The sequence below is a fragment of the Cyprinodon variegatus genome, unplaced genomic scaffold (assembly GCF_000732505.1).
Source record: "Cyprinodon variegatus isolate N-32 unplaced genomic scaffold, C_variegatus-1.0 Scaffold327, whole genome shotgun sequence".
NCBI lineage: Eukaryota > Metazoa > Chordata > Actinopteri > Cyprinodontiformes > Cyprinodontidae > Cyprinodon > Cyprinodon variegatus.
In genome coordinates, this window is record NW_015150780.1 from 97,953 (window position 1) to 113,740 (window position 15,788).

At 39.1% G+C, this 15,788-nt stretch overlaps 1 protein-coding gene across 2 annotated transcripts in view; it reads left to right on the top strand.

Annotated features, from left to right (window-relative positions):
* LOC107091165 (trinucleotide repeat-containing gene 6C protein-like) overlaps nt 1–15,788 on the top strand; it is a 55,170-nt gene that overhangs the window by 18,504 nt on the left and 20,878 nt on the right. For both annotated transcript variants that reach the window (XM_015384934.1, XM_015384935.1), the window contains exon 3: nt 11,639–11,998. In XM_015384934.1, coding sequence (XP_015240420.1) covers nt 11,639–11,998 — 360 coding nt within the window. The remainder of the gene's footprint in view (nt 1–11,638; nt 11,999–15,788) is intronic.

The following is a 15,788-nucleotide window of genomic DNA, read 5'->3' on the forward strand; positions in this document are numbered from 1 at the left end:
TATATATATATATATATATATATATATATATATATATATATATATACATACAGTAGTTGTGTATAGGAAATCCATACATTATACAATATTATTCTCTTCTTTTTTGTGCATTTAATTATGTGCAATTATGTGCTTCAATATCCACATTCTCAAAAACAGCCTACAATGCTGGATTTATGAAAGCATTTCCTTCTTTGATTTTTCATGAAATAATGAGCTATTTTAGGGGGAAAAAATGAAACCAGTGATGTATGATCATGTTTTAGATGTTTTAGTTAATCTGACAACAGCAACAATAACTGGCAAGAAATCCATAAACCTTTAAAAAAAAGAATCTGTATAGGATGAGGTATTTTATTTGGTCTATCTACCTACACTACAGGTTGCTTGTGATCATAATTTAAGGGAGACTGGGACCTAATTAAGACCATGTCTGGAGTTTGGGAGAATGAATACATGTGTGTTCATCCTCAGGAGATTTTCAGTAACTCCTGAAGCATCTTAATAATGTGACTGCTTCCATCTCCTGAATGGTCTGGCAGAGAGGCCCACCCTGATTCAGAAGGAAGGGGGGGTTGGACTGCCAGGAAAAGGTTGAAAAGAATCTTTTGCTGTTTGGTCTGAAGCAAATAGAAGGCCACTGCTGAAACGTCGGGGCTCAGGTTGTTCTGAGAGAGCAGGAAAAGTGCATGCGAGAGCAAAAGAAACAGATGGAGCTACATGAAACTATGTGACTGTACTCCAGTTTCCTGTTTGCCGACACAGCTGAGGGGGCCCGTTGTGGGTTGATTCTATTGGCCGACTTCTGTTAAACACATGCTGCCTCTCTCTGTCCCAGTCCACTAATATAACAGTAAGAAAAGAAAGAAAAAACTTTTTACTTGCTGTGCTTTTTTCTAAATATACCAACACGTTGGTTATTAAGCTGACTTTGAAAGTTGGATCAGAGGTCTAGAATCTCCCATTTCGCAGCTGTCCTCATTCCTGGTCTTCATGGCCCATCGTTGGTGTTTTTTACCAGATTCAAAAAGCATCATTCATGGCTTCTTTCCCACGCTAAGAGGGTCATTCAGTCAAATGAGACAGGTGTTTTTCAGCAAAGAAATCTAATTATTATATGTTTTTGTTTGTTGATTTCTTTGATATAATGTAAAATACTCTTTTTATGAACACATAAACATCTGAAGGTTATACATAGCCTTTCTAAAATATAAATATATACTGGAATCTAATGCAACAGGAAGTTAAATTAAAGTAAAATAAACATTTTAATGATTAATTGTATTACTCATAATTTACTCTGTAGAATAAAATACAGACCCCGATGACACAAAAATTCCCTGAAAACAACTTTTCTTTCAGTTTTTGTTAAAATCAATCTATATATAGATGTTCACATAACACTCTTTGTATACACAGCACAGGAGAATCCTGAAATATTGTAATTCCCCGCCACAGCACTAGTTGGTGGTTTGTTCTTTAAACTTGTGCAAACAGTTCCTGCTTAGAAAAGAGGAGAAAATGAGAACTTGATTGACAGATCTGTTACTAGATTTAAAGGAGTCGGCAGCTAAGCAAGTACTCTGCTCTCTGTCATTGTTATTGTTACCTTGGTCCTGTGTGAATTTAAACTGCTCAGCAGCGTGTTGTTGTGCTCATAGGCGTTATTTACTATTGATTTTAGTAAAACTGTGCCTGGGCTTCCCCATACAGGAGGATTACACATCTAAAGAGTAGAGTTAAAGCATTTAATTCTAAAACAGTAGCAATGCAACTAAGATTTTCTCTTTTTTTGCCCAATAATTGATTTAGTATAATATAACATCCAAAACATTGAACTGCTTACTCTATATACCAATTTATTGGTAGATCATTGACAGACAAGACGTGGATTGCCTTAAGAAAGAACACAACCAATTGTTGCTGTCATGTACAAGAAAAGGAAAAAATTTTTATGTTGATCTTCATTGGATCTGATGGAACTTGAGCTCTGTTGTAAAAAAAAAAAAAAAAAAATCCTTCCTGTTTGTGGAAATGCAAAGCTGGTACAGATGTACCCCAATAGCAGGTGCAGCTGCAGCACATTGACATTCTAGATTCTGTTGACTTTGGAGTCTGAGTACAAACGCACACAAGTTTTGGATTTGTGAAAACAAAACAATAAAAGCATGGAACATTTAGTCATTTTCATTCCACTTTGTTTGCACTACTTTATGCTCATAATTCCATGGCTTGCTTTTAAACCTTTGAATTGGATTTTCTTCTGATGGCTTATATTGCATTCTTAACCTTTTTTTCCTAAAATTTAATCTCACTGCTGGGTGACAGCATGACACAGTAAAGGAAAAAGCAGACGGTTGTGACCATAGTGATGTGCAATCTATCTTCTGTTGTCGTGGCTGTACAGGTCAGCACCCCAGTAGCTTTGGATGTAACGCTGCATAAAACAAAGCGGGGGCTGGTTGTTAGCAAGGGACGTAGTTATAAACAACTCGGTGAATTACACCTCAGGCATCCCGGTGTCAACAAACTGCACCACTGCTTGTTTCTTAGTTTTAATGAGCTGCTGTGCTTCTGTTTATTAAAGATTGCAGTCCTATCAAAAAGAAGAGCAAAGCGTACACACGCACACTTCAAGGCACACATTTACATATTGTTATAGAGGAAAACATTATTAGAAAGTAGAGCTACAGCTGTCATTTCATAACTAATTAATTCACCGTTCCCATTCACTTATTTCCAGTATATCTGAGCGCTGTGATCAAAATGGGATTTATACAAGAGTGCCTTTTTGTCATAACTGCCCACTATCATCAGCGTAAATCAAAGCAGCAGTTTTATAAAAAAGGTTATAGTGATAAAAAAAACTGAAATAGCAGATGGATTCAGTTGTAACTTTGCACCTATAGACTTGTTAGAAATACTTTCCCTTTGTTTAAAATGCATCAACACTTATTTTTTATTCTAACAATGCAAAATAAGAGTCAAATCCTTTTTTCCCCTTTTTTTTCTTAATTATTTTTTTTTAGTGTTGGCAAATAAATTTGATTTTAAACATATGAGCTAGGGCTGCAACTAATGGTTATTTTGCAAATCCATTAATCTTATAATTATTTTTTCAATTAATTGATTAATAATTTGATGGCCAAAGGTACCTTAAAGGAGATTTGTTATGAAATCAAATCAAATGAAACTTTTCCACTTGAGTTCTGGATTAAACATATTGACAGACATTTTTTAAAAAAATCTTAAATGCAAAATGCTTATATATATATATTTTTAAATAATTTCTATATAATTGCTGCTCTAAGTGGGTTGCTCTGGCAGCAAAAAGGGATGTATTAGAGCCTCTATACTCCAGTTAACAATTAATTGATCACTAAATTAGTTGATTATTTAAAAAAAAAATCGATTATTCCGATTAATTGCTTCAGCCCTAATATGAACCGTAACTTGACCAGATAATATAACAATTTTGAGAACCAATTTCTCTTAAACTGAAATATGAAATCATAAATTTACAGTAAAGTAGATGCAGGATAAGGTTTTTCTCCAGTCAAATTGTCATTCTCCTGCCGTTTCTGTATGAAGTTACTGTTGCAGCTGGAGTCGAAGTCAGGCTCAGCAGGTGCAGCTCAGGTCAGGAGGACAGGACATTCCAGCCTCTTTCACGCTTCGCTTCCTCTGAATCATAACACAGAGGAATCCGTGCTGCTGACAGCTGTCGGCTCAAAGGGCACGAGCAAAGGGAGTGACGACTCCAGGAAAGGTCTTTGTTACTGTCCTGTATATGACTTTTGTAACCAGGAGTCTTGGAGACGACCCTCTCTGACCCGTAAAGCTGGAGAGGATCAGAGGTCCTAAGCTAGAAACACACCTAAGAGGCAGAGAGAGCGTTGGTGATGAATTATTCAGGCATATAGAAGAGACTTGATGGACTTAGCTATATAACGATTTCTCAATTACATTGACAGTGCTAGTTGATGTTAATTGCTGTGAATGATAAGTCTCTTTATGAAATATGATAAGGGGAGGTGTTTGTGTCTCATTAATTTACTTCTACTTCAAACGTTTGGTCCAATCTGGTGAGATTTTGCTGCTCACGTTTTAAAGAAGGAGATGGAAGCTGCTAAATACGTCAGCAATTTTTTATGTTTTTTTTCCCCCTACTTTTTAACTTGATAAGGATATGTCTGTATTTCCTTGTTATTTTCAATAACCCTGATGTACTGTTGTAGCTTGAAAGCAAAAATGGCATACACACCACTATACAGTAGCATAAACGGTTGCTTAAAAAAAGGAAACCTTTGAGTATATTAATAGATTGTGGAGGAAATCCCATTATTTTGGGCAAGACTGGTCTTTTTCTATGATATTTCTTAAGTTTTTAAGTCATTTTCAGTTTTCCAATAGTGATCTTTTGATTTTTATTTGAAATCATGATGGACTCTGTCAACTCTATCTTTTTTCTCCCATGGCCTTTGGAGAAGAAACAAGCTTACAGCAGCAGACATCCTCCAACTACCTTAACAGCTGGGTCGAAAATCTTCCATTTTAGACCCAGAACATTTTTCATTAAAACCCATCTACTACAGCGTGTTTGAGCATCAGATTAAAACCCATTGATTTATCATTAATAGTGCAGTTTAGCAGAGTTTTTTTTTTTACACAGCTTTGACTATTAAGTCGATGTAACAAGTAAATTTCTCCACCGTGAGATCAGTCAAGTCTATCAATCAATCAATCAATCAATCAATGCCATCTTGCTTCCCTCAACATCCTCCTGGCACTGCATGGTGGCATGATGAGTTTAAATTAGAGAGTTAATAAAATTATCAACCTATAATAAAAAATGAAATGTTGTATTAACTCTTTTTTTTAAAGGGTTTCTTAAAAGAGATGCTGTAGATGCTGATGGGCAGGAAGGATCTCCTTTAGTGGTCTGTCTTACAGCTGCTCTAAAGAAGCTCCTGACTGCAGACGCTGTTGCTCTACCACAGGCTGATGAAGGGGATGCTTGGGGGTTCTTAAAGATGTTTAGCAGTTTAGGAAAAAATCATCTTTGAACAATCATCTCCACGGTTCTCGCTGATTCCCCAGAACAGAACCAGCCTTCTTTTTTTTTAGTTTGTTGAACATGCGGACTTTATTCAGTTCAGAGCTCAGTGGCTGAAAGAACATTTTAAAACCCCGGAGAAACAAAGTCATAATTTACTATTAAAAACCTCTACAAACATAATTAGATCTAATTGAATAAAACATACAAATTGTTATAAATTGTTGAGTAATGCAGATGATTCCACAATTATTGCCTGAAGTGGTCAAGATAGACTCTTAAGTTGAATTTGTAGAGAGAGCTAAAAATTAGGGTGATGTCCAGGAGGCCTTCCAACCTGAAGGACTTGGAGCTTTTCAGCAATAATGAATCATCAAAAACAGTCGAACAACATGGGCAGGAATAATGAGAGGTTTTTAACTTCTATCATGCTAATCCTTTATTGATGATTGAAAAAGGTTAGGCCTTAGTTACTAAAGAATACAGATTTTTTTTCTCTCAAAATTGATTATTCTTTTAAATGGTATTATATCTGACTTTCCATGTCAGATCCAATTGTCTTGAAATGGTATTTGTTCCGACATGCCATTTTCTACAATATTTTTTTTTTAACTGTTCATACTAGATTGTGTTGACATAACTGCCCTACTCATAACAAGAGCTTGTCTAATGAATTAGTTCCAGTAAATTACTGAATGTAGCCTTCCTTTGCATGTTTGCCCATGCAACCCATCCACTGAGGGTTTCCTTCATCTTGAAGGTCATGTGGCTTGTTTGTGGCTTCTACTCCGGAGATTGTGAGACCGTTCCTGCTTCCCACCCCTCTTTCTCTTCCCTCTACCTTCAACTCTTTGATGTCTCTTCAGACGCCCCGCTCCCCCACCTCACTACAAAGTCTTAAACACTCAGCCAAGCGGGCTATCATCTTTTCTTTTAGAAAATTAGGATCCCTTTTAAAAGTTGAAAATGAGATGTCTTCCTGCGCGTGAAGCACACACAGCCCCAAGGCCAACGTTTGATGTGCATCTTTGATGAACTGGGAATTCTCCTGTGCAGCTTCACAGCTGAGGACCGTGTTTTTGCAAATAGGCTGTCATGGAGATTCACTCTGATCTCTCGCTTTACTCCGTTGCAATGATTTTCTTTTTATTTTATCCCTATTTTAGCAAAGTGCAGCTGTGGGAGATCTATACTTCATGTGTTTTAGCAGCCAGAGAGCTTTGTATTTTCTCTGATTGATCTTTAATTTTCATAATCATGCTCAATAATACAATTAGTTTCATTGTATTGGTGTTTTTATATGTGAAAGATGTGTGTTTCTGTTCTTTGAAATATAGAAGCCAAAGTGGTGGAACACGCTAGGGACAAATAGTGGTCTAATTGTAAGCGGATTTGGAGCCAAGCTGGTTTCAGGCAGTGAGACAGGAGCTCACAGAGGAGCACACGGGGGGGATGGAGGTGGTGGGGGTGTGTAGAGACTTTCGTGCACACACTGTTCTCTTCATCCACTACCCTCCCTCCCTTGCCTCCTTCAATTCCTCCTCTACGCCAGCTTTCTTTTTCATTCACCCTCTCTGTCCCTCATCATTTCTTTCCTCTGATTGGCCTACAGAGCAACCAGACTCTGACCCACTCCCCCACACCACCCCACCCCACCATCACAACCCTCCCAGCCTCTTCCCAGCTTCCAGAAGGATTTACGTCATATATCCGAATTTCAACTGTCCAACAGTCGAATCCATAATGACTACGAGGTGGCGCAATCACTGGCTCCTCTTGCTTTATTAGGAAGTCACCCCTAAAGCCTGCAAATTGACCTGGAATTACTAGGGCCATCTGTTGACCTTAATGCAGCATTGATGACAAGAGGATAATAGTCAGGGGGGATGAAGGGGAAAAAGAGAAAGGAGCACAGAAAGGTGGGGTGGAATGGGATGAAACTCGAATGTATCTGATGATTCAGAGCTGCAGGGAGAGGCAGAAGGACACGGATGCAGATGTAAGGGATGACATACACAGTTTCTGTCTGAGGAATCCCTTCATGCTATAACAGCATGAGAGGCACCAACACAACTGTGGAATGTATTAGCAGACCTGTCCTGTGTTTGTATTTTCCACTGCAACATGTTGCCCTCTCCCCTAAACCTGGGCCCCAGCATTACATAACCCTTTGCTTTTGGACGTGACTGGCTGGCCGCATGTGCACAACTTATTCTGCGCTTTGCTGCAAAGACGCTGGATGGCAGCCAGTAGCAGAGCAATGCTTTTTCTAACTCATTTAGGCCCCTGAAAGCTTTTTTTGTTTTGTTTAGCTTGTTGGTTAGTTTCACAAGGTCGCCCTCCTCTCTCCAGCCTGCAGCTGAGCTACCATTTTGGCTCAGTGCACCTCATGTCCAATCAGCTGATGTTTGGGTTTGCATAACTACAGTCTGTAGTAGGCTTTAAACACATTTTCAATATCTTTTTTAGAATTTAGTTCACCAGACTGCTGTGTTATATAATAAAATGCTCTGAGGCGATTAACCGCTGCGCTTTGTGTTTTTGTGTTCCGTCATGGGCTAGCTCTGGAACCGCACCTTGATCCTCGTTTATGATTTATTGCTGTCCCCCTAACCACAGTTGCCTTATTCTTCTACTTTGAATTAGCTTGTAGTAGACGTATAACCAATCCAATGCTTTATGGCATACATGATGTTGAATTTGCACGGACGGTAGTGATGTTCACTAAAAGATCCTTTTATGTGAGAGGTGGAGCTTTAGTTGGGCTGCAGAAACTTTCATGGCGCTATTTTCAGTATTGTAATCAAAGCAGCAGATTTGTTGTAATACAGGGAAGTCAAAAGAAACCTGCACATCAACAAACATGGGAGCCAAGACCCGGGGCCTAATAATAATGAAATATGAAACAAAATTAAATTGATTGATTTTGTCAAACCTCAAATGATCAAAGATCTGTTTGGAGGGTAAATTATCTTCCCCAGTTGTTATGCTATGATTTTACAGAAAGGAATAATAATTGTACATTTATAGAAACATATTTTCACAAATCACAGTACTGACACATCTAACAGAATCAACGCCTTTAAAAAAAACAACCCATAAAATATGAAATCTAACTGCTGCTCAAATAGAAACTTCATAGGGAACAAACATTCAGAGTATGATTAGCTGAATGCATAGCTCCAATGGAGATAGACACTATGTCTATTTTAGTCGGGCTACACAGTATTTCAACTGCAATGCCATGGGTCTGACTGGAAGAAAGACACTGACACAAAGTAAAACATCCATTTTGGGGGAAAATACTAAATAAAATCTTTTAATTGCACTGGGAATGTGCGAGTTTGGGAGTCGTATATTGCATATACTGCAAGCGGGACAGACTGTACAAAAACAGTCAATAAAACAAAAAAAGACAAAAATCTTTTACCCATGATAGGAGTTCAGGAGGACAGAAAAAAGATGTAGTAGTAGTTACAGAAAGAGTGATCCACTTTTAGCCTCACAAAAACAAGGAGGGACAGAAAACGCAGTTCATCAGTCCTGCGAAATAACAAAAACTACTTAAAGACGACAGAACATGTGAGATGGTGCACAGACTCGTTAAGTGGGGCTTTGCTTTATAGCTGTACCAGTGGTTTATTTATTTATTAATTCATTTATGTGAATAACCTTTTATTATCTGTCTAATTGAAATGTGGGAAATTGTTTTAATTTTTTGTGCCACAGAGACAGAAATGAAAAAAATATACACAGATCTGCTCGCCCTACCTAGTCGGTGCCTCTCTATACACAGTCAGTAGAACATGAAAAAAAATCGGATCGAAGATTAAAAAGTGTGTTCAGAGCTTTAAGGTCCAGACCCAAAACTAAAGACCACAACCACTACCCTGGAGTTCTCTTGCAATTTCACATGCCAAATATTGTGAATAATTCTACTTTTCATGCAGTTAGTTATCTGGTGGTTTTATCACTTTAAGTCAAAAAGAGCATTGTGTTTTTAGTGCATCTGTAGCCAAACTCATGGGGAGTCAAATAGCCCTTTTCTTTGATATTGAATGCTCTCTGTATGCATAGATTTGTGTGTGTGCTCTTGTTTGTGTCTGTATCTGTTAGCACACACACTGAGCTTTTCTGTAGTTAAACTGCTGCTGCTTGTAGTTATGAATCATCAAATTAAATCTTCCTAAATGCTTAGTTACCATGCTACAAGTTTTCTCCTTTCCTCTAATTCCAATGTAGCTATCTTTAAGATCCTACCATACATTACCTGCTTCACAGCAAATACGAGGTTGACACAGTTTTCTGAAGTAATTTTAGCGGTTTAGAGGTTTAAAAGGCTCTTATTTTCCTTAAGAGTGTAGAGAGCAGAAACAGACCCTCTATCCTTAAGCACAGCTATTTTGAGTACAGACTATTATAAATGGCTGATCGGAGCTGACCAGCTCTGTTGCCAGGGGTAACAAAAACTAGTGGGACATCAGCATTTGACTTCAGCATCCACAGTTGTCGGCTAACAGGTTTGGTCATGTTCTGAGAGCTAATCATTTCAGGGGCTATAAGCTGCCACAAAGCAGGACTAGCTTTTGGTGATGGGGTTAGGTACTGGTGCAGACAGTAACCCTCAATAATGAAGCAAGTGGGTCCAAGTGCATTATCTGCTACTTGGCCTATTTATTATCAGTTAATAGATGCCTAACAGACAGTGATAGTTCATTCCCTAAGGCTTTTTAAAATTATTTTTGTTTAATCTTAAAATGACCACTAGTATTATTACAGTCCAATCCATATCATAGTTGCTGTGTTTCATTTGCTCAGCTTCAATGTTTTTGCATAAAAACAATATTAAAGAATCACCCTGCTCCAAAGGTTTACCAAAAATGACTGGTTTAAAAGAAAAGGCTTGTTAAAGTCTTTACACTTTGTTTTTTTGTTGCTGTTGTTCGGATTTCCTCACTTTACAAAAACAAGGGATTTTATATGATCAACTAAAAAGAAAGTCTATCCCATAATTTTTAAAACAAGGAATTCTGAGTTGTGCAATTATAAAGGTAAAGGAGAAGAATGCATGTCTATATCAATTTTCTTTTTTTTTTACAAACAAAACCTGAAAGGTTGGGTTTGCAATTTGTTCTCAGTTTACTTGGTTGTCCCCAAATAAAATTCAGTAAAGCCATGGGCCTGCAGGTATATATTAGCCCCTTTTACGCTACCATCTAAAAAACCGATCCGTGCTGACTTCTGACCGAGCTTGGATCAGTTAACCGTGCCGACCTCGGTTCCTTACGACCGTTTACACACCACGCTGGCAAGGTTCCTTGCCTCCTAGTGACGATCAATGGTACTACTGCTCCCTAGAGGCAAACCAGCAAATCAGCATGGCGGCACCCGTGACATTCAGAAAGATTGGTTATAATTGTGATATTTCGTTGTTTGCGGAGAATTAAGCAAAGAAGGCAGCCTTTGGTGAATTTACTTGAAAGAGTCGGCTTTTGGGAAGTGGATACGACAAACAATAGTCTAATCGTGGCTTACAGATGTAGGAAACAACAACAGACGTTCAGGTTCATCACACTGCTAAGCAAAATCATCACTGGAAATCCTGTGGGATGGTAGGGAAGCTGGTATTTTTATGAATGTCTGAAATTTCATGATTACGGAGGCTGACGGTAAGGAGATGACACAATCTGCTCATGTGCTCTTTGTTATCTGACAACTGAACCAGAAGTGAACCGCGGCGAGACTTCTGATGAACTAGTACCAGTTTAGCGTGGTTGTGTATGGCGCAGTCCAGTTCACTTTTGCATGCCATTTACACTAAACAGTTATGTGGTTACCATGCTCGAACCGATCTCTGCATGGTTTCAAAAGGGTAGTGTAAATGTGGCTATAACTGCCTTAAAGTAGCCAATAAAATTTGTGTTTGCAGTTTGTATTAAAGCTATTTAGAGCAAACAAAACACATAGGAAGATGTCCTTTACTGCAATGACACTAATTTCTTAGTTAAACATGTAAAAGCACATTTTCAATTCACTATACCTCATGGTGAACACACTGGTTTCTGCATTATGTTGGGGTTTGCTTTTCTTGAACATGGAAAGTGTAGCTCGTAAGAGTGGTTTGGAAAAGGAATGGAGCAAAGTAAAATATAGAGCCAGAAATGGGGAGAAATCATTCAAATCAAAGCATTTTGTTTTGCAAGCCATTTTTTTTTCCTCTTAACAATGTTGTACTAATTTCTGTCAATCTAATACATCAAATCCCAATGACTATTTGGATGTTTTTGGTTGTAAAAAGTTCAGAATGGCTTTGTATTACTAAACAGTATACATGTACAATTACAATTCAGTTCTATTTCATTTTTTATGAAATGTTTAAAATCAAAAAAAAAAAAAAAAAAACAGTAAGCAGTTCTGCTGTAGCCAGCCTGTGTATTTTATGTTCAAAGATGACAAATCTGTTTATCCTAACACCAGAAAGTGCTCAGCTGCACTTTTCATGCTTAATGCTCCTTTAACTCCCTCATCCCTTATTCACACTCCCTTGTTTTAACTTGCCCTTTCCCTGTCCCACTTCCACAGTGCCAGACTCTACCAAGCCCGACCCCATCCCTCCTCTTCTCCCCGCCAACCCCGGTGCCATCCCATCCGTACCCCAGAGCAGTGGAAATGGGAAGCGCACCCCCTCCGTATGCCAGCCGCAGACAGCACAGCAGCCGCAGACTTTGCTCCAGCAGCAGCGCTACCTGCCCAGAGAGGTGCCCCCGCGCTTCCGCCAGCAGGAGCAGAAGCAGCTTTTGAAGAGGGGTCAGCCTCTGCCCCCCGGGACTCTGCCTCTCCTTACCACGGGACATCCCGACACTAGTGAATCTGCAGCACCAACAGTAGCCATCAACCCCTCTCCATCCTGTACCTCTTCCTCCTCAGCCAACTTGCCCACAGGTCAGCCTAGACACTTTACAAATCACCAGCTATGTGATAAATGCTGCTTAAGCTTCCAGAGAGATGCTTGCTGTGTTTACGTGGAGTATTGGACTGGATTGTTTGTATCTGTGGGAGGACCTGGAATGAATGCATATATTTAACTTTTGCTAAATAGTTAAAAATTTCATGTTAAAAAGATGTTATGATTGAATATTAGTAAATCTAAGATCCAACTGTTAATTAATTCATTGACTCAATGGATTTGCAAATTTAGCAAAATGGTGTTTCACTAAGTAAAGAACAGCATAAGAGGGAGGGCCATTATAAAAGAGCATGCAGGAATACATGGAGATTGGTGCTAATTGGAGGCAACTGTTTTGATTGACTTAAATTAAATTGTGACCAAAATGAAAAAAAAAAAAATCTAAATTAGATGACCGGACACTGAAAGATTTGCATTTCTGGTTTGTACCGACTTTAAAATTGTACGGATATAGTTTTCTGCAAAATTCAGAGATGGAGTGAATGGAGAGCATATACATTATATATACATATAAATATTTTTATACATTATATATACACCTCCTTATTCATAAGAAAATGTAAATCATCCTTTAACCTTCCACTTTATAGTGCGGAACAGTTTTGTGTCTTTTAATATATAAAAAAAACAATATAAAATTTGCGGTCCAGCGATATGAATATATTTACTGAAATTTGTATGTCGTAAATTGCTCCGTTTGTTTTCTTTGTATTCGTTTGGCCTTACTAGTCTAATTTTTTATTATTACAAAAGTTAAGGACAACCTGTCCTATGAAGATCTAACCCATCTAGACGTCATATTTTCTTCTCTGTATCCCCCATCTTTCCTCTTCATCTGAGCGATAAACCAGGTCAAAACCTGTCTTTAGCATGCCAGCCTAAAAATAGCTCCCTTCTTCATACTATGTTATCTTAAAGTGCCCTAGGATATGGATTGTTACTTATGCAAAAAGAAGAAAAATGCAACATTGGAGAAAGTCTATAATCGCTGGAAGATTGCCATTTCTATAGAGCAGTCTGTGTGGGCTGACTAATACCACCCACCCTAGGGCTAGTCAGAATGTGAGCAAGTTGGGTTGTTTTTATATATTGGCAACAGAAAAGGAGAACTCGTGCGTCACAGAAGACCAGGCTTTGCAGACAAAGTCGGAGGAGAAAAAACAGAGAAAAGCAGCCAGCACAGAAAAACAGAGAGAGTGAGTGTCGAACATTTGTGGTTAACACAGAGCTGATGTTTAATCACATCACAAGACATCCCAGCTCTCTTTGAGGGGATTCCCAAGGCTCTTTTACAGCGTCATCAGCAGACTTAAAGAGCACATCAACTCCATCATGCATGTATACTCTCTTCTACAGCAGATAAGCTTTTAGCACATTAGCTGCACGGCTCCTACAAACAGCAAGGCCTATTTACTCTAAGAAGTCCTTTTGTTGTTCTGTTGCATCAACGGCTGCCTGCTGGTATATAAAACTTGTAAATTATTTTTACAAGCCATAAACAAAAGTGTTTCACAAATAAAAAAGGGGTTTAGCCATAAATTCTTTCAGCAACACCACAAACACATTAAAAGCTAAGAGTTAAACAAAGACGAGAGAAGCCACTAAAGGAAACTAATGAAGATGATAAGAGGAATTAAGGTTTCTCATGTAACTTTTGAACGAAAACGATATTAATTTATTTATGCTAGAAGGACTTGATTCAAGGCTTCGAGCCATTCCATCATAACCTGTTTTTAGCTCTATCCATTTTCACATCATCAGTAAGCTGCTGAAGAAAAGCATGACCACACAGTATGAGGTTGCCTCTGCCGTGCCTCACTGTGTAGATGATGCATTCAGTGTGATGGACAGTGTTAGGTTCTTGTTTGTTTTTTAACCACAAAAAGCATTTTTTATGTCAACAAAACAACATAAAACATCCCCCAAAAACCAAGATCTGAATGCTCAGCTTACTAATTGCCAAAACAGACATGATGCAAGAAACAACATTTGTTAATGTCTTAAACTAAAATGGAGCTACTTGGACATATTTAAGAAGATATAATTTCTGAAATGTTACCAAAAACAGACCCCAACTCTTACAGACCAGGTCGTTACTTTTTAACACACGAGTCCCAGTCATCTGGAGGGGAAGGAAATGTTTGTGTACGTTTGCACACACACATAAATACACATGGGTACACACAGGATAGATTTATCAGGATGGCTTTCAAAGAAAGTCACACATAACTGGATAATGAAATACAGAGTCAGGAGGGAGAGAAAAGCGGACAGCAGGTCTATGAATGCAGCCAGTGTGTTCCTACAGTTAAATGTCACGGTTGGGTCAAAGAGAGGAGGGAGCAATCATTCTTGTTTCTGTGTGATTAGGATGTGACTGAGCTGAGATTTACCTGTACGACTAAAGGGTTGTGTATGCTCCCGCAGCAGTGAGTCGCAGTGAGCTTGTTGCAGATATTTTAGATTTATGCTTAATTTTGAAGCATGGTCTGCGTTGTTATTCCATGCCACAACGCAAGAGGGACAATGACGAACTAGCTGTGAGTCTAGATACCGCCAAGGTGGTGAGGAAATGGGGGCAATTTTGTGCAACATCGGAGGGACATGAGGTGTAAAAAGGGTCCCAGCGTTCTCACACACCTCGATCTTCTAGCTGGTCCATCTTCACGAGTCGTTTTCCACAATGGCGGTCATACAAACAAAACCAGTCGGTAAGGTACCAAACAGGAAATACGCATAGAGTAGAGCTGATGTAGATTTGACCAATCAGAGGCCTCCTGTCTGCGGCACTGTCTGCGGTCACCTACAATTTTGAAGAGGTGCACCAGAGTGTCTGAGGAAGTAATGGGGTATATCTGCGTTAACTGCGACACACACGACCTGGTTTCTGAGCATAAACCAGCCTTAACGCTCCATATTACATGCTTTTGTATTAGGAAAAGCAATGCAACCCAGACAGCATCAGGCTTATAGAAAACTCCATATTATTGCAATGAAGCTCCCCACTGTCTGTCTGTCTGTAGTCAGAAAAGCAGACTTGTCCCTATCCCACTGCAACACGTCAGTTCAAAGACACACAGGGAGCAAAAGCAGAGCCGAGCTGGGCTGCCACAGAGGGGTGGAGAGAAGCAGCAGCTTTTACCGTAAGCTATGAGTCACTTCAGCCCACAGACCTGGACCTCTGCCACTCTTGCTCTCTACTTCTTTCTCTGCTTCTCTCAGTCTCACCGAGGCGGCGGGCCAACTAGCTTGTTCTGGGTGCTCCTCCTCCCAAACAGGAAACACTGAGGCTCAGCATGCAGTACGAGGGTTAATCAGAGGAAGGAGGAGGAGGGGAGAAGGACGACGACAGAGTAAACATCTCATCGCCATGTAAACAAACCTGAATTCACAGAATCTGAAGAGCTGTGGGATGCTCTGAGATAGTTACTGTGAATGAAGCTGCACTGCTCATATAAAACAAAATAGCCTGAAGGCTCTTTGTCAACACCAGGTAATTATTTATTAGTAAATAATTGACCATCACCACTTGGAAATGCATAAAAGCAACAGGACGGAAAACATGGTGAGAAAAAGATAGCCAGCTGTGTTTACTCTCCATCTACCTCAATCCCCGTTTCTAAATCCCAGCCTGGCAACGTGAAGTATAAACAGTGGCCAGGAGCACCTGTGATGCAAATGCGTCTGCAGAGTTTAACAAGAACAAAACCACAGGCACAGTGGTGAACAGACAAAAAAAGACATGCAACAAAAAGACTCCATATT